The sequence below is a fragment of the Camellia sinensis genome, chromosome 15, assembly GCF_055761805.1.
Source record: "Camellia sinensis isolate YWXY chromosome 15, ASM5576180v1, whole genome shotgun sequence".
NCBI classification, from domain to species: domain Eukaryota; kingdom Viridiplantae; phylum Streptophyta; class Magnoliopsida; order Ericales; family Theaceae; genus Camellia; species Camellia sinensis.
The window spans coordinates 131,339,860-131,365,332 of NC_138975.1; the positions used below are offsets into that span (position 1 = coordinate 131,339,860).

A 25,473-nucleotide genomic window follows, 5' to 3' on the forward strand; every position below is an offset into this window, starting at 1 on the left:
AGAGTTATAAACAAAATATAGACATAACTACACCCCCAACTACATATACATGAAATTAGAGTTACACTCCACAATTGCATAAAAACCAAAATACCTGCAATTAAGTGGTTACTATCCAGTACATATCAAGATTTACACTACCCAACAAAAACGGACCCTCATAAATTTTCGTGCCCGGTTCAGTTGTGGCAAGTGAAGTGAAGAGCCACAGGAAAAGAAACTCCTGGCATGTCTTTCACATTATAGTGTGGTAATCCTGGCTCAGACACCATTATATGTTTGTGTAGTGACTAAACAACCCAAATTCAGCTGACCTTGTGTATTCATATTACATAAGATCATTGATAATTACAACCCAAACTATGGCTGATCATTGATTATACACTAAGAGTAGAATTCTACCGACTACATGTTATATTGCCACTACAAATTAATTCTAGTGCAAAATGTAAGAATTGTCTCAAAATTGGCTTACACTTGGGAAACTAAAACGAATAAAAGGTAAAACAAAAATTGGTGTCCTTCAAGCCAAAAGCACATCAAACCATATTTCTAGTATTCTCACCAAGATTGAGTTAATACATTAGTTTTATAGAAAACCATGTACCAATTAAACTAATGAATCTTCTTCTTCAGATGATAAGTTGGCGGCTGAGATAATGGCTGAAGCTGTGTTGTTTACACTGTCTTCTCTGATGGGCGTGAAGGCAAACTCAGAAACCAAGGCCAAGTGGTCACTGCCCAATTTCTGCCCAATTAAGAAAAAGTTAATGCTATTGTTGGAAACTGGTTGGTGCAGAATTTTAAGAACAGCTGTTGTGCTATGAACATAGAATATTTTCACAGAATGAAACACTCATGTGAGACAAGGTGCAATTAGATTTTCTCTTTCAAGAAAGTAGATTTCAAGCATACACGTAAATTGGACTACTCTGAGTGTGACCATTCTGGCATGTGGAACAAAAGGAGGAACATAGAATGCTACATACTCCAAATAATGGTACAATAGGAATAGACTTAAACAGGTTACATTATTGGAATTTAAGGTACTTCTAGAACATTTTTTTAACAATAAGAGTGTCAGATTTATTAAGTTATTTTATTTTATATTGAGGGTATTATTGTCATGGTAACATTAATGTTTCTAATATAAATGTGTTGGGTGAGGGTTTTTCATTATGACACAATTATCTATTCTCTATATTATCTGTTCTTCTCTTCTCTCTCTCTTTTCACTCCAACCCTAACCCTAGTTTCTTGAACTTTATACTTCTAACTTGGTATCAGAGCACTTCGATCCTATAATAATTTGTCTGGTTAAAGTCTAAAATTTCCACACGGTGACCTAGACGTGCTGACATCATCTTCCATACGATGATGTCAGCATGACATCAGCATCTATACGAACGTCAGGACCAGGCAAATACATGGTTTGATACGTCTCATCCTCCTAGTATTTTTGGTGATTTTTGTGGACTTTTTTGGGGCCATTTGATGTTTGTTTTGATTTTTTAAAGTATTTTCGAAATTTATTGGTGGTATTTTGCAATATGCTTCTGGAAACTTTTCCTGTGATTTTTCTTCATTGTAATCTATCCTATGGGAGCCGATTGGGCCATTAAAGGCCTTCTTTGAGATTGGTTTGGTGATTTAAGGCTCCTGGGTGTGTTTTTTCAACCTGATGCTATGTCATTGTTGTTATGGGTGGTTCACCCATTTGATTTCTTGCTTCTCTCAGCCCTCTGTGGGTGCCAACTGAACCTTAGAAGGTCTGTATTGAAGTTGCTTTGAGGTTTTGTGGTCCTTTGAGTCTTTGTTTGAAGCTCTCCATTTGTGGTTGTTACTGTTTTTGCTTCAGTTCCTCTTGTTTGTTCTTATGGCTGAAGAAAAACCCCCTACAGCCCTTAAGGATGATGATTTACCTAAATCAATCACTACAAAGAAACTGAATGCTCTCAATTATTTGGCTTGGGTACATGCTATGAAAGTGTTTCTCCATTGTAAAAGGAAACAGAAATATCTCTTCGATCTTCCTCCTATGCTAAAAACAAGGCTTATGATGATTGGTTAAGCGAGGATTCAATTGTGATAGGATGTCTCTGGCATAGTTTGGAACCTCATATTGCCACTACTGTTGAGTTTTGTGAGACCTCTAAGCAGATTTGGGACTTTCTTGCCAAGTCTTTTTCTCATCCAAGTAACGTTTCCCATGTATGTGAGTTGTATGAGAGGATATTTGCCACTAAGCAGTCTGGTCGTCTGTTGTCCGAATATTACAGCACCCTTAAGAATATGTGGGATCAACTCTTGCAACATCGTCCCTTTACTACTGATGTCACACAATAGAAGCGTTATTGGGAAGAGTTTATGATTGCCTCATTACTTTCTAGCTTGGAATCTGATTTGTGGGGTTTTAAGGATCAAATCCTTGCTAGTGAGACCTTGCCTACCGTTGTTAATGCCTACTTCTGCTTATTACGTTCATCCCTTGGCTAGGGCACTCCTACCCCACAACTTCTGCTTCTACTTTGGTTTCTAGTAGTGGTGGTCGAGGTCCTTCTCGTGGTCTTTTTCGTGGTGGATCTGGTAACCGTGGCTCTCATAGTTCTCATGGCACTCTGTCTCGTGGTGGAGGTTCTTACATTGCTCCTCGAGGGGATGGTTCCCATGGTGGTGGTAACCCCTCTCGTGGTGATAGGAAATGTGATCATTGTGGTTCCACTAGTCATACTGAACCTCGGTGTTGGAAGAAGTATGGTAAACCCGATTATGTACATCTGGTTGTGGATGAAGTTCCTTCTTCTGAACAAATACCTTCTTCTCAGCAGGCTTCTTCGTCTAATTCACGTGATGCACTTACTACTCATATTAGCGAGTTGATTGAGCTTATTCATTCCCTTCGTGATGCTCTCCCTGCATCATCTACTGCTACCTTGGCTAGTTCAAGTAATATTACGTGTCTGGCCACCTCTCCTCAACCTTGGCTCCTAGATTCTAGCGCTAGTTCTCATACGTTCAGTAATCTCTCTTTTCACTGGTTTACACTCTGTTACACATAATATTGTTCTTGTTGAGGGGTCTTCCAGACCTCTTAGTGGGGAAGGTAGTCTTCATCCTACTGAGTCTTTCTGTACCCTCTAGTCTTTATGTTCCTAATTTTCTGTAAGAAATCAATGTAAATAGAAAATTGTATATATGATTGTATTATTGATTGATTATTGATATTTTGTTATATTTATTACAATGATTCATGATTCCTATATATAGAAGAGGGTGAGTGTGTAGTAGGTAAGGAGTAGGTGAAGTGGAGGTGGTAGTGGTGTAGTGGGTTAGGTTTAGTGGAGTAGGTTTAAGTGGGTGAAGTAGGTGATAGGTTTTAACAGCCCCCGCAAACTCAAGGGGGATAGGAACTAGCCAACGTGAGTTTGGAGAGAGTAACAAAACAAGAAAATAGACGAATACATAAAAGAAAAGAGGATAGGAGACACTGTATGGTCGTGTCAGACCGATGGTGAAGACACTGTATGGTGGTGTCATAACGTTGTAGAGGACACTAGATGGTTGTGTCAGACCGATGTAGAAGACAGTTTATGGGGTCATGTCGGACCGTTGTAGCAGACAATGTTGTGATAGTTGTTGTGACAGTTTACGGAGTCTTGCTGGACTCTTGTAGAAACTAACCGAAATCAATGTCGGGACAGTTTACAGAGTCTTGTCGGACCCATGAAGGAGCTAACCAGAATCAATGTCGGGACAGTTTACAGAGTCTTGTCGGACCCCTGAAGGAGCTAACCGGAATCAATGTCGGGACAGTTTACAGAGTCTTGTCGGACCCTTAAAAAGTCGCACCCTCAAAAGGTGTGCCCAATCTTTCAAAAAGGCGTGCCATCAAAAGGCGTGCCCAATCCATAAAAAGGCGTGCCAGATATGATGGCGAGGCACGTGAGTGCCTTGGCTGGCGCGCCCGTTTGTCGTCTGGCGTCAAGTGGCGCGCGATACGCGTGGCTGCCTCGGCTATTTAACCAAGACGGAGGCTGAGGCTGAGGCAGAAGCTGAGACAGAAAAACTGAGAGAAACCTCTGAAAAATTCTTCGTGTTCTGAGAGAGATACTCTGGAAATACTCTGGATCCAACCCTTCTCTGAAAACCCATAACATGGCCTCGTCTTCCCGTTCAGCTACCCAGAATATGGCCTCTTCGTCCCGTGGTCTGCTCACTCTCTTTCCCGACCTCAACGAGTCAACAAGAGAGATAACTGGTGCGGTGGCACTGGAACCTCAACCAAGCGCCCCAGAGTGTGCTCCGTTGAACTTTCCTATGCGGTCTGTGGAGCAAAGAATGGCAGTGCAGTCGGATGTGGAGGCCAATCAGTATACATTGAAGTCATGTGTGGAAACCATGACTGCGGTTACAAATTTGTCGAACCGGCTGCAGAGTAGGACAAATGAGGTGCAGCAGTTAAACGCCCAACTGGCTCTGCTCCAACGCATGTATAAGGATGCGCGAGCAGAGATAAGTGTGCTAAAGGTGGAAAATAAGGAGCTGAAGTGGAAGGCCACCGTGATGTTCCGATTTGGAGGTCCGCCATATGTTGCAGTGGAGGAGTATGGGGGAGTGAACGTGCTCGGTGGCGTGGAAAACACGGAGGCAACAACGGCAAGGGCCACCCAGGACGGAGGCAAGAAGAAAAGACCGGCTGCAGAGTAGAGAAGAAAAATCCCACTGTGGGGGTGGTTGTTTTGTTGTTTTTGTTTTGGGTTTTTTTTTTTTTTTTTTTTTTTTTTGTTGTAATGGAAAGATGTTGGTTGGGCAGGAGCCCATGGTTTTCAAAATACAATGGTGGTTTGTGTTGTTGTTTGGTTTAAGAATAAAAATAAAATAAAATAAAACAATGGATAAAGAAAAAAAAAAAATTTGTGGATGGGCATATAAAAAACATCGGTGTGATTTTTTTTTTTTTTTTTTTTTTTGGTGGAATATAAAAAATAATAATAAGATAATGGAAAAAGGGTGATGCTCACTAACGAGTTGTATAATAATAAAATAGGGATGGAAAAAGAAAGATAGAAAAAAATAAAATAAAATAAAAGTAGTGCTGGAAATTTGTGTTAATGCATATAATAAGATAGTGGCATATGATAGTGGTGTTGGTGGTAGATAGTGGCATGTATAGAATATGATAGTGGTGTTGGTGGTAGATAGTGGCATGTATAGAATATGATAGTGGTGTTGGTGGTAGATAGTGGCATGTATATAATATGATAGTGGTAGATAATGGTAATATATAATATGTAAGCGGCATATAATGGGTTATAATGATGTTTGTAATATCTCCTATATAAGGAGTGTCATTTGGTCTTGTAAAATAAGAAGTTTTGAATATAACAGAAATATATTCCTTCTTCCTCATATTTTCGGAGTTCTTCTTCCTCATATTTTCTAAGTTGGTATCAGAGCTACAAAAAACACAGCAGCCCTAAAACCGTCATAGCCATGTCGGAAGTCACATCCGAAACCACTTCAACCCCTGCCGCTGCCATTCCGGTGAAAACGTCCAACTCTCACTCCGTCCAAATCACCACCATCCGCCTAAATGGTGATAATTTTCTCCGCTGGTCACAATCTGTCCGGATGTATATCCGTGGGCAAGGAAAGATCGGTTATATCACTGGTGACAAGAAGGCTCCTGCTGTTAATGATCCGCTGTTCGACAGTTGGGACGCTGAAAACTCCATGGTTATGACATGGTTGGTCAATTCCATGGAGGAGGATATAAGCTCTAATTACATGTGCTATCCTACTGCACAAGAATTGTGGGATAATGTTAGTCAGATGTATTCTGACCTAGGAAATCAATCTCAAGTTTTCGAATTAACTTTGAAGTTGGGAGAGATTCGTCAAGGAGATGATTCCGTCACCAAATATTTCAATTCGTTGAAAAGGTTGTGGCAGGATCTTGACATCTTCAACACATACGAATGGAAATCCGTTGACGACTGCAACCACCACAAGAAAACTGTGGAAGACAGCCGTATTTACAAGTTTCTTGCCGGCCTCAACATTGAGTTCGATGAAGTGCGAGGAAGAATTATTGGCAGACCTCCTCTCCCATCCATTGGCGAAGTATTTGCCGAAGTCAGAAGGGAAGAGAGCCGAAGGAGCGTCATGCTTAAGAAAAAAGGTACTGGTGAATCAATTGAAATTTCTGCTTTAATTAGCGATGCTGCGGCCAACAAGGCTGCAAATTACCAACGCAGGTTTGATGATAAGCCACGGGTCTGGTGTGATTTTTGCAACAAGCCTCGCCATACACGCGAAACGTGTTGGAAGATCCATGGCAAACCTGTCAACTGGAAAAGCAGCAAACAAGGAGAGAAGAATCGTGGCTTTCCTACCGCTAATGAAGCCGATTCAAGTCCCTTCAACAAAGAGCAGATTGATCAACTCTTAAAGCTGATAAAATCCAACTCCTCATCCGGTACTCCTAGTGTTTTGTTGGCACAAATAGGTAGAAATCCTAAAGCCTTCTCTTGCCTAAACTTCTCTCCATGGATCATAGATTCCGGTGCCTCCGATCACATGACTAGTTTTTCCCATTTATTTAGTACCTATTTCCCTTGTTCTGGTCATGACAAAATCAGAATAGCCGATGGTAGTTTTTCACCTATTGCAGGAAAAGGATTTATTAAACTAACTGAGAAAATTAATCTCAATGCTGTTCTTCACGTCCCCAACTTAGCCTGTAACCTTTTGTCTGTCAGTAAACTATCTAAGGATTCTAATTGTCGTGTTACATTTTTTGAATCCCATTGTGAATTTCAGGACCAGAACTCGGGGATGATGATTGGGCGTGCTAGGATGCTTGAAGGTCTTTACTACTTTGATGAAGTACCTGCTAGTAATAAAAAAGCTCAGAGCTTTAATAGTACTAGTTCAATCTCTGTTCGAGAAAAAATAATGCTATGGCACTATAGGCTAGGACATCCTAGTTTTCTTTATCTGAAACATTTATTTCCAGAATTATTTAAAGGGATTGATTGTTCTTCTTTTCATTGTGAAAGTTGCATTTTTGCAAAATTTCATCGCTCTACTTATTTGCCAAAACCTTACCAGGCTTCCAAACCTTTTTATTTGATTCATAGTGATGTTTGGGGCCCTTCTAAAATCACTACTCTTTCTGGTAAAAGATGGTTTGTTACATTTATTGATGACCATACCCGCTTATGTTGGATTTATTTGATGAATAAAAAATCTGACGTGAAAAATTTATTCACAAATTTTTACAATATGATTGAAAACCAATTTCAAACCAAAATTGGTATTTTACATTCTGATAATGGAACAGAATATTTCAATGAGCAGTTGGGTGAGTTTTTGGAAAAAAATGGAATTTTTCATCAATCTACATGTCGGGATACCCCTCAACAAAATGGCATTGCAGAACGAAAAAATAAACATCTACTTGAAGTAGCACGTGCTATAATGTTTTACATGCCTGTTCCTAAATATTTATGGGGTGAAGCAATTTTAACAGCCTCTTATTTGATAAACAGGATGCCTACAAAGGTGTTAACATATAAAACACCTTTCGATTGTCTCAAAACTTTTTTTCCTGACACGAGGTTGTTTTCTGATTTACCCGCCAAAGTTTTTGGATGTACTGCCTATGTTCATGTTCCTAGTCAATTTCGTTCAAAACTTGACCCCCGTGCTATAAAATGTGTTTTTTTGGGTTATTCCTCAAACAAAAAGGGGTATAAGTGTTTCGATCCTCAAACCAAGAAATTTCATGTGAGTATGGATGTGTCATTTGTGGAAACAAAATCCTATTTCCCCAACACTTCTCTTCAGGGGGAGACAAGTGGAGTAGAAGACCGTTTTTGGGATATTTCTATCCCGCTCCCCAATGTCATTTATCCTACACAAAAACCACATCTGTCTGATAATGATCACTTAGGAGAACCAAGTTCTATGGTGCCTAGTCAAGAAGATTCTTGTTTAGGGGGAGAAGTACTACAAAATGATCTAAATCCTGAGCTTCAGGTTTATACTAGGAAGCGATTTCATCTGAGGAATAATGACCTGAATGTCCATCCTAATGACCCGAATGTCCACCCGAGTTCTGGCATCGAAATTTTAGGTAATCCTATTCCTTCTATTTCCGACCTTGATGTTCCTATAGCAATTAGGAAAGGTGTCCGAAATTGCATTAAACATCCTATTGCAAATTACCTCTCCTATCAAAGACTGTCTAAAAACCATAGAGCTTTCACATCTAGGATTTCACACTTGTTTGTTCCAAGGAATATACAGGAAGCATTGGATGATCCGAATTGGAAATTAGCAGTCATGGAGGAGATGAATGCTTTAAGGAGAAGTGGTACTTGGGAGATAGTTGATCTACCCAAAGACAGGAAAACAGTTGGGTGTAAATGGGTGTTTATGATAAAATGTAACGCAGATGAAAGCGTTGAGAGATACAAGGCGAGACTGGTGGCTAAAGGCTTCACTCAAACTTATGGGATCGACTATCAGGAGACGTTTGCTCCTGTTGCTAAAATAAATTCCATCAGAGTACTGGTATCTCTTGCAGTAAATTCAGATTGGCCTCTACATCAACTTGACATTAAAAATGCATTTCTCAATGGTGATCTTGAAGAGGAGGTGTTCATGAGCCTACCGCCGGGATTTGAGCAGAGACTTGGAAGCGATAGAGTATGCAGATTGAACAAGTCATTATACGGACTCAAACAATCACCAAGAGCGTGGTTTGAACGCTTTGGGAAGGCAGTTATCAGTTGTGGCTTCTCGCAGAGTCAAGCAGATCACACAATATTTTATAAACATTCAAAAAACAGTAAAATTGCAATTTTGATTGTTTATGTTGATGACATTATTTTAACTGGTAATGATGAAGCAGAGTTAGCAGCCCTCAAAGAGAAACTCGCAAAAGAATTTCACATTAAGGATCTGGGAGCCCTCAAGTATTTCCTCGGAATGGAATTTGCAAGATCCAAGGAAGGTATATTCATTAATCAGAGAAAATATGTTCTTGATCTCCTTGGAGAAACAGGTATGCTTGGTTGTAAGATGGTGGAGACTCCGATCGAGCCTAACTTGAAGTTACAAGCTGCTAAGGCTGAAGAAGTCAAAGAGAGGGAACAATATCAGCGACTTGTCGGGAAATTGATTTACTTGTCTCATATGCGGCCTGATATTGCCTTTGCAGTCAGCATGGTAAGTCAGTTCATGCACTCACCAGGGGCAGAGCACTTTGAGGCCGTTTATAAGATCTTAAGATATTTGAAAGGAACTCCAGGGAGAGGCTTACTGTTCAAGAAACATGGACATCTTCAAGTTGAAGTATACACAGATGCAGACTGGGCAGGAAGTGTTACAGACAGGAGATCAACATCCGGATACTGCTCCTTTGTAGGTGGGAACCTAGTTACATGGCGGAGTAAAAAACAGAATGTGGTAGCTAGAAGTAGTGCAGAAGCAGAGTTCAGAGTTGTTGCCCATGGAATCTGTGAAGTAATGTGGATTAAAAGAATTCTTGAAGAATTAAAGCTTTCTCACCCGACACCTATGAAGGTCTATTGTGACAACAAAGCAGCTATATCTATAGCTCATAATCCAGTTCTACATGATCGCACAAAACATATAGAAGTGGATAAACATTCCATCAAGGAGAAAATCAATGCTGGCATAATCTGTATGACCTACCTTCCAACAGGTGAACAATTAGCTGATGTGCTAACGAAGGGACTACACAAGAAGCAATTTGATAAGCTGACTAGCAAGCTGGCTATGGAAGATATCTTCAAACCAGCTTGAGGGGGAGTGCTGGAAATTTGTGTTAATGCATATAATAAGATAGTGGCATATGATAGTGGTGTTGGTGGTAGATAGTGGCATGTATAGAATATGATTGTGGTGTTGGTGGTAGATAGTGGCATGTATATAATATGATAGTGGTAGATAATGGTAATATATAATATGTAAGTGGCATATAATGGGTTATAATGATGTTTGTAATATCTCCTATATAAGGAGTGTCATTTGGTCTTGTAAAATAAGAAGTTTTGAATATAACAAAAATATATTCCTTCTTCCTCATATTTTCGGAGTTCTTCTTCCTCATATTTTCTAAGTAGTAGTAATAAAGAAAATATATTATAATAAAAAGATAATAAAAGAAAAGTGAAAGAACGTGGGTGGAACCAGCACATGGTGTTACTTGATTCATGCATACCAATGCTTATTTTTTTTGCTTACAAAACCAGCTGGATAGATAATGGCCAATATAATATATCATACTATAATAAGATAATATATTATAATAGAACATGCAGCCCACAGAACTTAGAAACCACCACCAGTATTTCCAAAAAAGTGAGTTAACCACAACGTGAGCGGCAGGAAAGCTGGATCCACGTGCAAAAACCAACTTCCTCCACAGTAAGGGCCAAGACATAATCAAGCTTGTTTTTTTTTTTTTTTTTGATGGAAAATGGTGAACGGGGGGAGCCCCGACATGAATAAAAGGAGTTTGGTGTTTGTGTTCTGTGTTTGTTTTTTTTTTTTTTTTTTTTTAATAATAATAATAATATAGTAATGGAAACCATGTGCGCTGGTAGTGTGTGGTGGTGTAAAATGGATGAAAAGACAAAATAAAGAAATAAAAGAAGAAAAAGTAAAATGGGTTTGTGCAAAACAGGTGGTGTGTCGGGTGCTTTGCATAAGATAGAATAAAATAAATATTAAAAAAAAGAAAAGAAAGTGGAGTTGTTGAAACAGAAACATGGGAAGCAAAATAGCCAAACAAAGCTGAGGTCTGTACTTCCTCAGGGATAGGTTCTAACATAGGTCTAGGATCACATTCACGAACTCTCGGAGAGGTTTGGAACCACGACCGTCGGCCATGAGGTTGTGGAACTCCACGAAGAGCTTGTTGTTCTTCTTGGAGACAGTTCGGAGGACAGTGGCTGTGTACCAGGACCCTCTGAAACCCACGTCTTCGAAGCTCACTTCCACCTCCGCTCCTTTCTTCAACCACTCCTCCGCTGAATCTCCCATGGTGATGCTCGTGCTGGAACAGATGAGCCATAGAAACAATCGTCTCAGATTGTTCGGAGCAACAAACGAGGCACGTCGGAGATGATACTGAAAATGGAGACCGAGATCGGTTTGGAGAGCGGGATGGGCGCGATTAGGGATACGGACGATGTGGTGAACAGCGTGGTGGCGGGTCTGGGCACAGGGGCGCTTTACAAGGCGGCGTCGGGGCCGAGGTTGACGGCGGTGGCTGCCGCAATTGGCAAGAAGGCCGAGGAGGATTGATAGTTGGAGGAGAAGACGATGGTGGCTCGATGTCGCCATTGATGAACAAATATGTGTGAGGCAGAGAAAAGTTCAGCTATGGACTTTGTGGCAGCGGAGGAAAGGTATGTGTAGAGGTCCGGCGGGCGGCAAAGACGAGGTTGCCGCCCGCCGGTGAAGCAAAAATATTAGGCTCTAAACCTGCTCTGATACCATGTAAGAAATCAATGTAAATAGAGAATTGTATATATGATTGTATTATTGATTGATTATTGATATTTTGTTATATTTATTACAATGATTCATGATTCCTATATATAGAAGAGGGTGAGTGTGTAGTAGGTAAGGAGTAGGTGAAGTGGAGGTGGTAGTGGTGTAGTGGGTTAGGTTTAGTGGAGTAGGTGAGGTGGTAGTGGTGTAGTGGGTTAGGTTTAGTGGAGTAGGTTTAAGTGGGTGAAGTAGGTGATAGGTTTTAACATTTTCCCTTTAATTTGCTCTCTGTTAGTCAATTAACTAAGGTTTTACACTATTTCATAACCTTTTCTCCTACCTCTTGTGTCTTGTAGGACCTCCAAACCAAGAAGACAATTGGTTTGGGGCATGAGAAGGACGGCCTATACTATTTGAATCCTGATTGCTCTCCTCCCCACACTTCCTCCACAATAAGTGTTACTATCTCTCCTTTTCAGTGGCATTTTTGCTTGGGTCATCCTTCGGCCAAGCTTTAAGTTAGCCATACCTAGGTTAAGCCATGTGTCAAAGCTTGAGTGTAAAGCTTGTCAGTTTAGGAAACATCATCGTAGTTCTTTTCCTAGTCGTAGAGTTAGTCGTGAGTTCGCGTCTTTTGATATAGTCCACACAGAGGGATATGGGGACCTTCTTGTACTCCCACTATTAATGGTTTTTTTTATTTTGCTATTTTTGTTAATGATTTTTTCTCGAATGACATGGTTGTTTTTAATAAAACAGAGGTCTGAGTTATCTCAAGTTATTTTGCGGTTCTATAATGAAATTGTTACTTAGTTTGGCAAACATATTAAAGTTTTTCGCTCTGATAATGCTTTAGAATACATGCAGTCCATTGTCACTTCCTTTTGTGTTGATCATGGTATTATTCATCAAACGAGTTGTGCTCACACCTCTCAACAAAATGGTGTGGCTAAGAGGAAACATTGTTATTTATTGGATGTTGCTCGTACTTTGTTGTTTAACATGCATGTTCCCAAACAGTTTTGGGGTGATGCGGTTCTCACTTCTTACTCCCTTATCAATCGTATGCCCTTTGTTTACATAATCAGTCCCCCTTTCATTTTATATCCTACCTGTTCCCCTTTTCCCTTGCCTCCCCATATTTTTGGTTGTGTTACCTTTGTTCATGTCCTAGATCCTGGTCAGGATAAGTTATCTCCTCGGGCTCGTAAGTGTTTTTGTTAGGGTACTCTCGCACCCAAAAAGGATACCGATGTTATCATTCCAAGTCTCATCGTTATTTTGTTAGTGCTGATGTCACGTTCTTTGAGTCCACCCCCTACTATTCTTCCTCTAGCATACAGTTCTCATCAAATCTCATCTCTTGTCGTAAGGGGGAGCTCTCTTGCCCTGCTCCTACTCTTCCGTTGCCCCTGGCATCATCCTCTTCTTCTCCTCGTTTCTCTTCCCCTAGGTCGCTCTTCCTCCACCTCCCTCATTTCCTTTACAGGTGTATCAATGATCTCAAACTCGACATGTTGTTTCTTATGGCCCAACTGATTCATCTTCTTTGCCAGAGGTCCCTGCTCCATCTCTGCCTCCGACTCCGACTCCGCCTCCGCCTCCGCCTCCATCCTCTGATGATTTTCCTATTGCCTTGCGCCGAGGTAAACGCACTTGTACCCAACATCCTATTCAAAATGTTGTCTCTTATTTTCGAGTCTCCTTGCTTACATTCCTTTGTTTGTAGTTTGTCTTCTATGTCCACTCCATCTTCTTATGAGCAGGCCTTATCTATGTTTGGATAGAAACTTGCTATAGATGAGGAAATGAGTGCACTTCACACCAATCAGACTTGGGAGCTTGTGCCTCTCCCGTCTGGGAAGCCTACGGTTGGTTGTCATTGGGTTTACACTGTTAAGTATCTTCTTGATGGTTCTATTGAGCACCTTAAGGCTCGTCTCGTTGCCAAAGAGTACGCACAAACTTATGGCATGGATTACTTAGAGACTTTTTCACCTATGGCCCGTCTTAATTTTGTTTGGATCCCTCTTCCTATTGTTGTTAGTCACTTTTGGTCCCTTTATTAGCTTGATCTCAAAAATGTCTTTCTGCATAGGGATCTACAAGAGGAGGTCTATATGGATCAACTCTCTGGCTATGTTGTTCCTGGTAGTGAGCATCTTCTTTGTCAATTGCGGAAGGCTCTATATGGTCTCAAACAACCTCTTCATACTTGGTTTGATCGCTTTAGTGTGGTTGTTTTAGCCTATGGCTTTCAGCGTTCTACCTATGATCACTCCACTTTTGTCCACCATTCTTCTGTTGGCACTATTGTCTTGATTGTTTATGTGGATGACATTATCCTCTCCGATAGTGACTCTTCTAAGATTGTTGATTTAAAGCACTATTTAAGTCAGAACTTTCACACTAAAGATTTGGGTCATCTTCGTTATTTTTTTGGCATTGAGGTTGCTCGCTCTTCCCAGGGTATTTTCCTCTCCCAACGAAAGTATGTCCTTGATCTTCTCACCGAGATCAGTCTCTTAGGTGCCCATCTAATTGATACCCCTATGGATTCTTCCGCTAAGCTTGATGGTGAGCATGGGGACTTCCTTTCTGATGTTGGCCGCTACTGTGGCTTGGTTGAGAAGTTGATTTATCTTACTGTTACTCATCTTGATATCACTTATGCTGTGGGTTTGGTTAGTCAGTTTATGCATGCTCCTCGCCATCCTCACTTTGATATTGTATGTCATATTTTACATTATCTGAAGGGTGCACCAGGCCGCGGTCTACTTTATAGCCCTTCTACTTCCTTGACTATCGCCGGGTTTAGTGACACTGATTGAGCTAGTAGTCATACTGACTGTCGTTCTACTTCTGGCTATTGGACTTTTGTTGGTGATAACCTGGTTACTTGGCGGAGTAAGAAGTAGAATGTTGTGGCACGTTCTAGTGTCGAGACTGAGTACCGTGCTATGGCTCATACGGCTTCTAAGATGTTATGGATTCGCTCCTTTCTATATGATTTTGGTCTTTCCATTCCTACTCCTATGCCTATGTGTTGTGATAATCAGGCTGCTATTTTCATTGCCAACAATCTTGTGTTCCATGAATGTACCAAATACATTGAGATTGATTGTCACTTCATTCGCAATTTGTTACTCTGGAAACAACTGATGACTCCTTATGTTCGCTCTGACGACCAGTTGGGTGAGATCCTTACCAAACCTTTACCTCGTGCTTCGTTTCAGCAGTTGTCTGCCAAGCTGGGCATGTTCGACCTTTATGCTCCAACTTGAGGGGACGTGTTAGATTTATTATGTTATTTTATTTTATATTGAGGGTATTATTGTCATAATAACATTAATGTTTCTAATATAAATATATGTTGGGTGAGGGTTTTTCATTATGACCCAATAATCTATTCTCTATATTATCTGTTCTTCTCTTCTCTCTCTCTCTTTTCTCTCCAACCCTAACCCTAATTTCTTGAACTTTATACTTCTAACTAAGAGATTGAATAAAATATAATCTATTTTTCAATTAATCAAGTAACAATACATTTCTAAATGTATTATGGCACACTTTTTACATTTTGTCTTTATCCAACAAAAACTCCACTTTCTCTAGATTTTAATTCATTATATTTGTTTTTTTTCCTTCCAAGGAAACCTTCATGAAATAAATTTGTAAAAATTTAACGATCGCTTTGGATTGCTAAATTCACCATTTTAGAACGAAGTGTACCATGTTTTAGAATATGCATACCAATACGTAAATCACTAAGGTATTAGTGTTTTCTAGTTACCACCAAGCATTCATGCATACTCCAAGTTCTTGAAGGCCGGATTTTGTTTTAAATGTTTTATCGTTGTAACTTGACATTATTCAATATTGTCAACAGTGTTCTCCAAGACATGAACATACCATTCCAACAAATCACATAATCACAAGGATATCCAAATTAATTCTAGAATAATTAATCAGCCAAACCCAATAGTATGGAGAGTTCAAAACAGTTATGAAACGAGCCTGAAATGAAATACATTTCGATTTTTGAAAGGTTATTTGGTTATAGCTGAGTTCAACAGATTCTGAATATACAAAAAAATAAACTGAAACATTCTGTGGTATTATTGTGTTGAGTTTCTTCTGCTATATACCCTCCTCATCATTTAGTCAAGGCATTTAACAACGTAATTTTCTTTGGCTTATTAGGCAAAATCTTGTTTTTATGCCCAAAAAATCCCCCTTCATGCCGCCTAACACTAAATTTACTCGAACCAAAATTGGTATGTAGCTGATTGAAAAGCATTCTAACCTTGCATGGAAGGCCACCCGTCTTCTGAAGGACATCAATTGGAAGTGTATCTAGAACTTGTGTGGGTACAAGACCATCTGAGTACCTGTAAAAAGCACAAGACCCTTTGTTTTACTATTATCATCATCACAGCCACCAAAATCACCACATAATTGAGCTGATTTGAAGTTCATTATTAGAATATTTTGGCAGAGCAAATTACCATAGATAGTCAACAGTTCCAATAAATTTTGAGTGGTAGGAAGTAGCTAAAGGTTCACCATCAAAGCCCCTGGTTCTTGTAGATCCCTGAGAAAATACAGATTAAAACATCCCAGAGAAATCAGTATAATATAATATCTGAAAAATAAAGCAGCTCCATGTCATAAAGTTATAGTCAACACCTGCACTGTGGCATAGGAGCTATTAAGCTTCAAAGGGTGAACAACTACTTGGCTCTCTGCATTGCCTGTTGCAACTACAACTTCTTCATCAGTCCAGCAACCATTGAAAAACCTGAAATGACGTGCATCAGAGCATATGAATTGCAACATTACCACCAAATATTAAAAAATAAAATAAAATTGCGTGCAAGCAAAGAAGACGACATACATAAAGCTTAATGATATTTTTTTTTCCCAGATAACATACACTAAAAGAGTTTTACGGGGTCGGATATCAATTGAAGGCTTAAAGTTCGTAAGTTCTCTTTTCTATAGTGCACCCAAGAGTTCCTACTAATGGTTTGTTGTATCTTCAAAAGTCAAAAGTCTAGTCTCAACTAGATTTTATGCATCAAGGTAATGATGGAATTTAAATAGACAAAAACATGCTCCATATCATATGTCAAACTGAGTTGTATCTTTTAATTTTTTTGCCTTTATGTTTAAGGGTGATTACTGCTTAGTAAAAGAATTTCAACAATATCTTAAATTAGTATTAGAAGAACTTATAAAAATGATGCACCTGTCCATCAAAACAAGCAGATTTCCTGTTTGTTGTTCATTGCCAAAAACTTGATCAGGATGGCAACTTCTTTGACCAGACATCTCTCTTCTGTCATGTAACATGATATTCAGCTGCAAATAAGAAAACCACACTCAATATTAAGCAAGCTCGTTACACATGAAACCTGCAGTTTGATTTTAGCATGACAACAGTTATTTACAGTCATGGAGCGCAAAATTTAGAATATTATGATAATAAAGTTACCTCGGATGATGACAAGAATTTGTATATTGCGCTCTGTCAAGGAGAATAAAGTAATTGATTTCTAGTTTTACAGAGCCTTATCCTAGTTAAAGAAACCTAGCATATGGTTTTAGATACCAAACCTGAGGAGTAATGTTATAATCACCGGCCAACACAACAGGTACATTTCCCCATTTTTCTGATAGGATATGTGCCTTTGACGAGAGGGAACGAATCTGAACAAAAAAAATAATCCTATATCAAAACTGTGAACAGGAACAAAATGACTGACTCAAGGATAAAAGGGAGTTGGATATATGCTAAAGGACTTACTTGTCCTAGTTTAACATCCCCCCTGCTTGGGTTGTAAAGCACATGAATGTTGCCAATTACAAGTCTTCTTGACTCAGCTTTACACATCTGCCTGCATCAGATGAAGTAAGACACGTGTATTGTGACATTGAACAACATATACAACAATAAAGATCATGCTGAAATAGAGAGCATGTAAATTTAATATCATACAAATGATTTACATCCTTGACCAAGTGATCTGGACATTCAATAACAGTTCTGAGTTTATGCAAATGAATGGAGAGGAAAAAATTCTATGTAACACAACTAATTCATGCAATCTTCCAAATAGTGTGATCAACTTTAAAGTGTTTGTTGGAACACAGTTTATTGAAAGAAGGAGGTGCCCACTTTGAACCCAAGTAAATTGGCATATGTATGTAGCATGTTCATATTGTGAACACAGAATACCATGTTGGAGTGGCCAAGACCCCTTAATTAGTTATTTACTTGGCTATAGAATGTACATATCTCAGCAAAAGGATCTGAAAATAGGCAAAAGGTTTTGTTAAAATCCACCTACTCTCCACCTACTTCACCCACTTAAACCTACTCCACTAAACCTAACCCACTACACCACTACCACCTCACCTACTCCACTAAACCTAACCCACTACACCACTACCACCTCCACTTCACCTACTCCTTACCTACTACACACTCACCCTCTTCTATATATAGGAATCATGAATCATTGTAATAGACATCAATACAAAAAATCAATAATACAATTCTTTATTTCTCTTTATACATTAAATTTCTACATGGTATCAGAGCCATAAGATTTAGGCCCGTATTTTGTTTTCTCACCGGCGGGCAGCCGGCCGGCAACCTTGCCTCCGCTGCCCGCTGGAATTTTGTACACATACCTTCACTTTCCTGCCTCTTCCAACTTTCTTACAACTGTTGTCCCATAGATGGGCTTCATATCTACCGGTCCATCTATGCCTTGTGACACCTCTATACTGTGAAGTCCTCTGTCCAAATGCATCAATGGACTTCCTATGGACAACCTGCTTCTGATCAAGCTTCTCAGACCCTCTTTTCTTCCCCTCCTTGAATGGTGTTTGGTACACCTCATGGCCTCTAAATGCATAGTAATCTGAGTATTGCTGGGCTAATAACGAAGGCCTCTCGAGCAACTGAGATGGGGCTTCATATTCCCTTGCCCATCCAGCATCCATAACCATCACTTTGTCACAGTCCATAACTGTGGGTATTCTGTGAGCTATGCTGATTATTGTAAACGACACAAAGTCCTCGCGAATGGTTTTCTGAATGACAACATCGGTCTGGGAGTCGACAGAAGCCGTTGCTTCGTCCATAAACAGAATCTTGCTGTGTTTTAGCATGACTCTCCCCAAGCACAGAAGCTGTCTCTGTCCCACACTCCAATTGTCTCCGCCATCAACCACTGATGCATTGAGTTTTTCAGGCTTTGCAGCCACAACATCTTTTAGTGGTACTGTTTTTGTGCGAAGGGACAGAAATCATCACATTTCTCATCTTTTTTTCTTTTATTTTGTCCTCCACTTTACACCTCACATGCCTTCTCTCTGTCTAAACAATAATTTTCCACCATCTCCCTCTTTTTCTACACAATATTTTTGTACCACCGCCCACTCCATGATACCAATATCAAAAAAAAAAAAAAAAAAAAAAAAAAAAAAAATTTCATTCCAGTTAATTTTTCTGCATTACCACACCTACCATTCGAGTTTGCCAAACACACTTGCTTTATTCATATCGGGACTCACCCCGATCACCATTTTACATCCAAAAAAAAAAAAAAAAAAAAAAAACAAACAAACAAACAAAAAACAAAACAACCGCACCCACAGTGGGATTTTTCTTCTCTACTCTACTGCGGGTCTCTTCTTCTTGCTTTTCTCTTGATTGTCCCGTGACTGCCCAGCCTCCATGCTTCCTAGACCACCAAGCAAGTTGCCTCCTCCCTGCTCCTCCACTACAGCATATGGCGGCCCTCCAAATCGGAACATAACGGTGGCCTTCCGCTTCAGCTTCTTGTTTTCTGCCTTTAGCACACTTATCTCTACTCGCGCATCCTTATACATGCGTTGGAGCAGAGCCAGCTGGGAGTTTAACTGTTGCACCTCATTTGTCCTGCTCTGCAGCCGGTGCGACAAGTTTGTGACCGCAGTCATGGTTTCCACACATGACTTCAGTGTATACTGATTGGCCTCCACATCAGACTGCACTGCCATTCTTTGCTCCACAGACCGCATAGGAAAGTTCAACGGAGCAAACTCCGGGGCGCTTGGTTGAGGTTCCAGTGCCACTGCACCAGTTATTTCTCTTGTGGACTCGTTCAGGTCTGGAAAGAGCGTGAGCAGACCACGGGAAGAGGAGGCCATGTTCTGGGTAGCTGGACGGGAAGAAGAGGCCATGTTTTTTGGGTTGCTGAGTGTTTCAGCGACGCAGCGATTTCTGACTGGTACTTTCAGAGACGGATTGGATCCAGAGTATTTTTCAGAGTGTTTCAGTCTGACAATGTTCAGAGGTTTCAACCTGGTTTGGTTTCCACTGCCTCCGCATTGGTTTATATCGACACTGACGACGCGGCCGACACGCCACTCTGTCGCTCACGTGCCTCGCCGCGTCTCCGGCTCACCTTTTGATGGCTCGACGCTTTCTGTCGGGCACGCCTTTTGATGAAGTGGGCGCGCCTTTTGAGGGCGCGACTTTTGAGGGCTCACTATATATATCCATATATATATATATTTGGGCAGCCTATATACACCATCATACAGTGTATTTTTTAAGGGTCCGACAAGACTCTGTAAACTGTCCCGACATTGATTCCGGTTAGCTCCTTCAAGGGTCCGACAAGACTCTGTAAACTGTCCCGACATTGATTCCGGTTAGCTCCTTCAAGGGTCCGACAAGACTCTGTAAACTGTCCCGACATTGATTTCGGTTAGTTTCTACAAGGGTCCAGCAAGACTCCGTAAACTGTCTCAACAACTGTCAGAACATTGTCTGCTACAACGGTCCGACACGACCCCATAAACTGTCTTCTACATCGGTCTGACACCGCCATCCAGTGTCCTCTACACCGTTATGACACCACCATACAGTGTCCTCTACAACGTTATGACACCCCCATACAGTGTCCTCTACAACGTTATGACACCACCATCCAGTGCCTTCACCAATGGTCTGACACGACCACACAGTGTCTCTTATCCTCTTTTATTTTTATGTATTTTCTTGTTTTGTTACTCTCTCCAAACTCAAGTTGGTTAGTTCCTATCCCCCTTGAGTTTGCGGGGGGCTGTTAAAATCCACCTACTCTCCACCTACTTCACCCACTTAAACCTACTCCACTAAACCTAACCCACTACACCACTACCACCTCACCTACTCCACTAAACCTAACCCACTACACCACTACCACCTCCACTTCACCTACTCCTTACCTACTACACACTCACCCTCTTCTATATATAGGAATCATGAATCATTGTAATAGACATCAATACAAAAAATCAATAATACAATTCTTTATTTCTCTTTATACATTAAATTTCTACAGGTTTTGCTAAAGTTCTTGATTGGAGTTAATGTGCCTGCCTGTTCTCTGAGTTTAGTTTCAGAATAGAAACAAATGGATATAGATGCATGAATAACTACCTAAGAAGCATGGACAAGTGACACGGCACGGAGATGCCGATACGCAAATTTTCAAAATATATAGGACAAGTGCAAAATATTTGATTTTTTATATTTATTACATGTCATATATAAGGATAAATAAGTATTATATGTCATATATATAAATATTTAAGTCAACAATAATAATTTTTAAAGTCTAAAAGAGCAGAATATTCATAAATTTACATTGTTTTGTTTTATCATTGGATTCTAAGTTATTTTATTCAAACTTCTAATGTGTTTAATGTTTGTCCAAGTGTCAGGAAGTGTCCGACGAGTGTCGTGTCATGTCAGTGTTGGGCACAACACATTACCTTCTTAGAAATATTCGTGCTCCTTAGATAACCACTATATATATTATACATAAGCTAAACTCACAAAATGTAAATAAAAGTTTACCAAACACAACTAAAATGTCGTTTTCTGTTTATGAGTTGGTACCTCAAAAACACAGAGTTGAGCAACATTATCACGAAGACCATATCCCTTAAATTCAATGCTCTCACCCTCTAATAACCGAAACCTGGAACAATGGAATAAAAAAATTATTCAATTATATTAACCTAATCAGAATCTATGAAACACAAAAGTATAAAAAATAATAATAATAATTAAAAAAAATATTACTTATCAGCTTTCCAGAATATCGCACAACCATCAACGGCATCTCCTGTGCGTCTCTACAGAACCATCTGATTTAGACTCTTTCCAAAATAATTTAAAGCAATAGCTGTATATGGTTACAGGGTCTCAATCTGAAAACAACATCAGCTGCCTTCATAAGCAATATAGAGCCCAAAAAAGCAACTAACCTTGTAAGAACCAATATATCCTGCTTTCTGCATAATGTTCAGGACATCAAAATAGTTGTCCACCTCCTAACAACAACACACCAACAAAAATTTTCTTAACATGCTTAAAGAACTATAATTCTCTTTAGCATTTTCATTTGTTAGCTGTCACTTTTTTCCAAGGAAACATAGCATTAAAGAAAAGGGGGGAAAAAAAAAAGAGAGGAAGAATTCGAAAGCTTACTTGCAAACAGATTATATCTGGATTCCTTCCTATGAGTTCTTCACATATAATTCTCTTACGGTGATCCCACTTCATGTAAATTGAAGGAACATTTGGGTATAAATCTCTGTGTTTTGAAGCATTTCTGTCCCCCAATATGTTATATGACACAACCATAAATCTTTCTGCAGCATACAGTATCCAAAATGTCACAATCAGCCACTATTTGATTCAAACATAACAATTTAACGTATAGCTAGAGATTATATGTTAAGAAAGAATACAAATAGTTATGTTGCGCACTCTCTTAAAGACAATTTAGCAGTTAACATAATACCAGACCAAGAAGGTCATGTGCTCGAATCTCACCACCCACCCAATAAACATAATACTTGCACAAGTAGCTAACTATATATGAATAAATATATGTATACATCTAGCCAGGAGATTAAGAAAAGGGTTCTATATCTTCAGTTTGTCTTGTTTCCGAAACAGATGATTTCGTTTTATCACAACATAAGAAACAATAATGCTATGATTGGATCAAGGAAAAGGAAAATTAAACAATTTATTCATATCATTTTTTATGGGTAACCAAACAAAAAAAACAAAAAACTCATTTTAGTGACCCAACCAAACAAATTTCTTTTACTTCATTTTCTTTTTAAAAAAAAATTCTTTCATTTTCATTTCCCTCTGCAAATCCAAAAAAAAAAAAGTCCAAACGTAGCTGAAAGAAACTAGGCTAACTAGCTACCTAAATGCCAAACTGTAATTTGACCGTTACATGTAAAATTTTGTTAATCCACAATATTATCCATATTGATTGAGCTATGTATATATATCACAGGGTCATGCTACTATACACAAAAATGGTGTACACCAAAGGCAAGTTACCACAAATGTTAAACTAAACCGTTTTCAGTAATAACTAAAAAATAAATGAGTCATAAACTTTTTCTTTTTTTTCTTTTTATCATAACCAACATAATAATTACTACAGTAATGTCATAACCATTGTCACAATCAATCATAACGCAGTCATAACTAACCAAAGACCACATATGTTCCAACTAGGTCATATGTTGGGTGTGTACTAAATAATTTTCCTAAATCATGTCTCGAGTTCGAGTCACACCTTCGGGGCACTGGAGATTTGCCCAGTCGTTAACTTCAGGTCCCGAGAGATGTGTGAAAGCTAGCCCGCACACTCGCATATCAAAAAATAAATAAATTTCCTAAATCAAATAGCATGTACAAAGATTATGCCTAAACAGAAGTCTAAAATTATTTCGATCTTTTCGTAATTATTTTGAGGTCATACCATTTTTTTATTTTCATTTTTTTGGGCAGTTGTCACTAGAATTTTCCAAAATTGCAAGGGACAAATGACAAGTAATAAACGAGGTTGTCTAACAGCACATTTTCTCGGAGAAACAGACCTTGATGAGATGGAATCGGAGGATCGGCTTCGACCCAATGTCGAACCAACGAGGAGCGATAATGGGATTGTGTTCTTCTTCGGATGGGGTTGTACCATCGACGGCTGTAAGAGGCCGTGGATGATGATGATGATGATGAAGCGGAATCGGCAAGGCCGTTGATGGGGGAGAATGAGGAGATAGAGGGTTTGAAGAAGAAGAAGAAGAATGGTTGGAGGTTGAAGGAGGTAGTTGAGGTGGCAGTGCTGGTGGTGGTGGTGGTGAAGAAGGCCATTGAAGAGAAAAGGTAACGAACAACGAACTGAGAGGCTGAGGTTAGACGGACAGGGGGTTGGTTGAATTTCGGGAAATTTTAAATACACCTACTGAATTTGGCCTCCTTCGATTTATCTGAATTTGTGTACGTGGAGGCCGAAATTATTCCACGTATGTTAATTGCGAAATTAATAAAGTATTAAGTTGTACCGTTTTAAATTTGTTAAAGGATTAAGTAGAGTGGCTTCGATTGATGGTTGCTGGTCAAAAATATTTCGATAATCAAGTTATATAGCATATATTTAAATTAAATTAAATAAGTAAAAAATTTCGATATGCTTTCTCCTTTAGATGAAATGAATTTAAAAATATTCTCACTATTACTTAATCATCTCTCTCTATTACTTTTTCTTTTTCTTCTTTTTAACCATGGCTTTTCTTTTTATAATGATTCATTCCGAGTTCCTCCGTGGGCCCATTGCTTTGCGGGCTTTTAATCGTCCCCGAGCCTTCTGAATATGAAAGGGTGTGGTCGGCTACTTCGGCATTCATAATTTGCTCGTACTTGGCTTTTACACTTGGCCTCACCCCGCATGGCTGACTTCTATTCGGCCATTCGTCGAGCAGTCATAAATAATAATTCATTTATTCGGCCACCACAAGTTGAAAATTATATCCCTTTATATAGGTTAACTTATCATTCGTTTTGTCTAACGAGATTAAGCCACCAATTTGATCTAATAAAAATGAGTTATTTGTATAGCCCAAAATCCATTTGATGCATGAATGTCAGAACAACTTGACAAGTTGACAAATTACATTGCAAGACATTATTCTATTATCTTAATTCTATTTTTATGCAAGCATTGTGTGGGTTCACCTTACATGGGTTAATTTTTATCCCTCCATAGTATATATTGGTCTGTCGGAGGTCGTTCCATTAGTGATTCGGGGCTGGTGTTGGTGGACACGTCGATTGATAATAGTAAATTACAATTGATAAGGATGATGCCAATTGTCCTGCCAATTATCTAACTTACATAATTTGGGCAATTCAGACAAACCAAAATTCGATAAATCAATTATTTCCCTTTCAAATAAGTGTAACAAGTGGAAAAATTATTGTACGAGAGATGAAGGCTTCGTTTGGTAAAACTTTCTAAATAGGATTTGAGAGTAGGAGTTGCATTTTGAGTTTATGAATTTTGAAATTTTGGTTTGAGTGTAAGAAATTTGTTTGGTGAAAGAGTTTTGAAAAGAGTTTTGAATTGGGTGGAAAATTTTTGATGTGACATATGATATTTTATATAAAAACTTACAACTCATAACCAAACACACAACTCAAAATTCTATTAAATCTCACAAAAAATTTTTAAAAAATTCGAAATATTTTTTTTTGGATATATAAAAATTAGCATGTGTCAATTGCAAAAAAAATATAAATAAATAAATTTACACTGTTTCTGTCAACCGGGCGGACGACCGGTAGGACGTTCAGTAGGATGACCAATTAGGCCAAATTTTATTCACCCAAAAAAAAAAAAATTAGGCCAAATTTGATTTTTTTTTTTTTTGAAAATCGCGCTTGAGACAGAGTTTTAGAAATACAATTTGAAAGCCATATCCAAATATGAAATTAGAATGTGTGGGTAGAATTATAATTTAAAAATCATTTCAAACACAACCAAAATTTTTTATAATGCAACTTTGATACACAATGAGAAC

At 39.0% G+C, this 25,473-nt stretch overlaps 1 protein-coding gene across 4 annotated transcripts; it reads right to left on the reverse strand.

Annotated features, from left to right (window-relative positions):
• Positions 1 to 55: 55 nt before the first annotated feature.
• On the reverse strand, positions 56 to 23,868 carry LOC114309214 (DNAse I-like superfamily protein). 4 transcript variants are annotated; one of them, XM_028254917.2, is made up of 14 exons: positions 23,494 to 23,867; positions 23,190 to 23,249; positions 22,073 to 22,236; positions 21,850 to 21,915; positions 21,665 to 21,717; positions 21,479 to 21,560; positions 17,342 to 17,428; positions 17,152 to 17,244; positions 17,030 to 17,062; positions 16,784 to 16,896; positions 16,222 to 16,333; positions 16,041 to 16,126; positions 15,839 to 15,923; positions 56 to 748 (listed from the first exon to the last, which is right to left on the reverse strand). In XM_028254917.2, exons 1-14 carry the CDS (start codon positions 23,765 to 23,767, stop codon positions 611 to 613), a joined length of 1,446 nt encoding a protein of 481 aa, XP_028110718.2. In that variant the 5' UTR covers positions 23,768 to 23,867; the 3' UTR covers positions 56 to 610. The 4 variants fall into 4 exon arrangements, with proteins under 4 accessions (XP_028110718.2, XP_028110717.2, XP_028110719.2 ...); XM_028254916.2 differs by having other exon boundaries at positions 23,190 to 23,261; XM_028254918.2 differs by lacking the exon at positions 17,030 to 17,062 and having other exon boundaries at positions 23,190 to 23,261; positions 23,494 to 23,868.
• Positions 23,869 to 25,473: the final 1,605 nt, after the last annotated feature.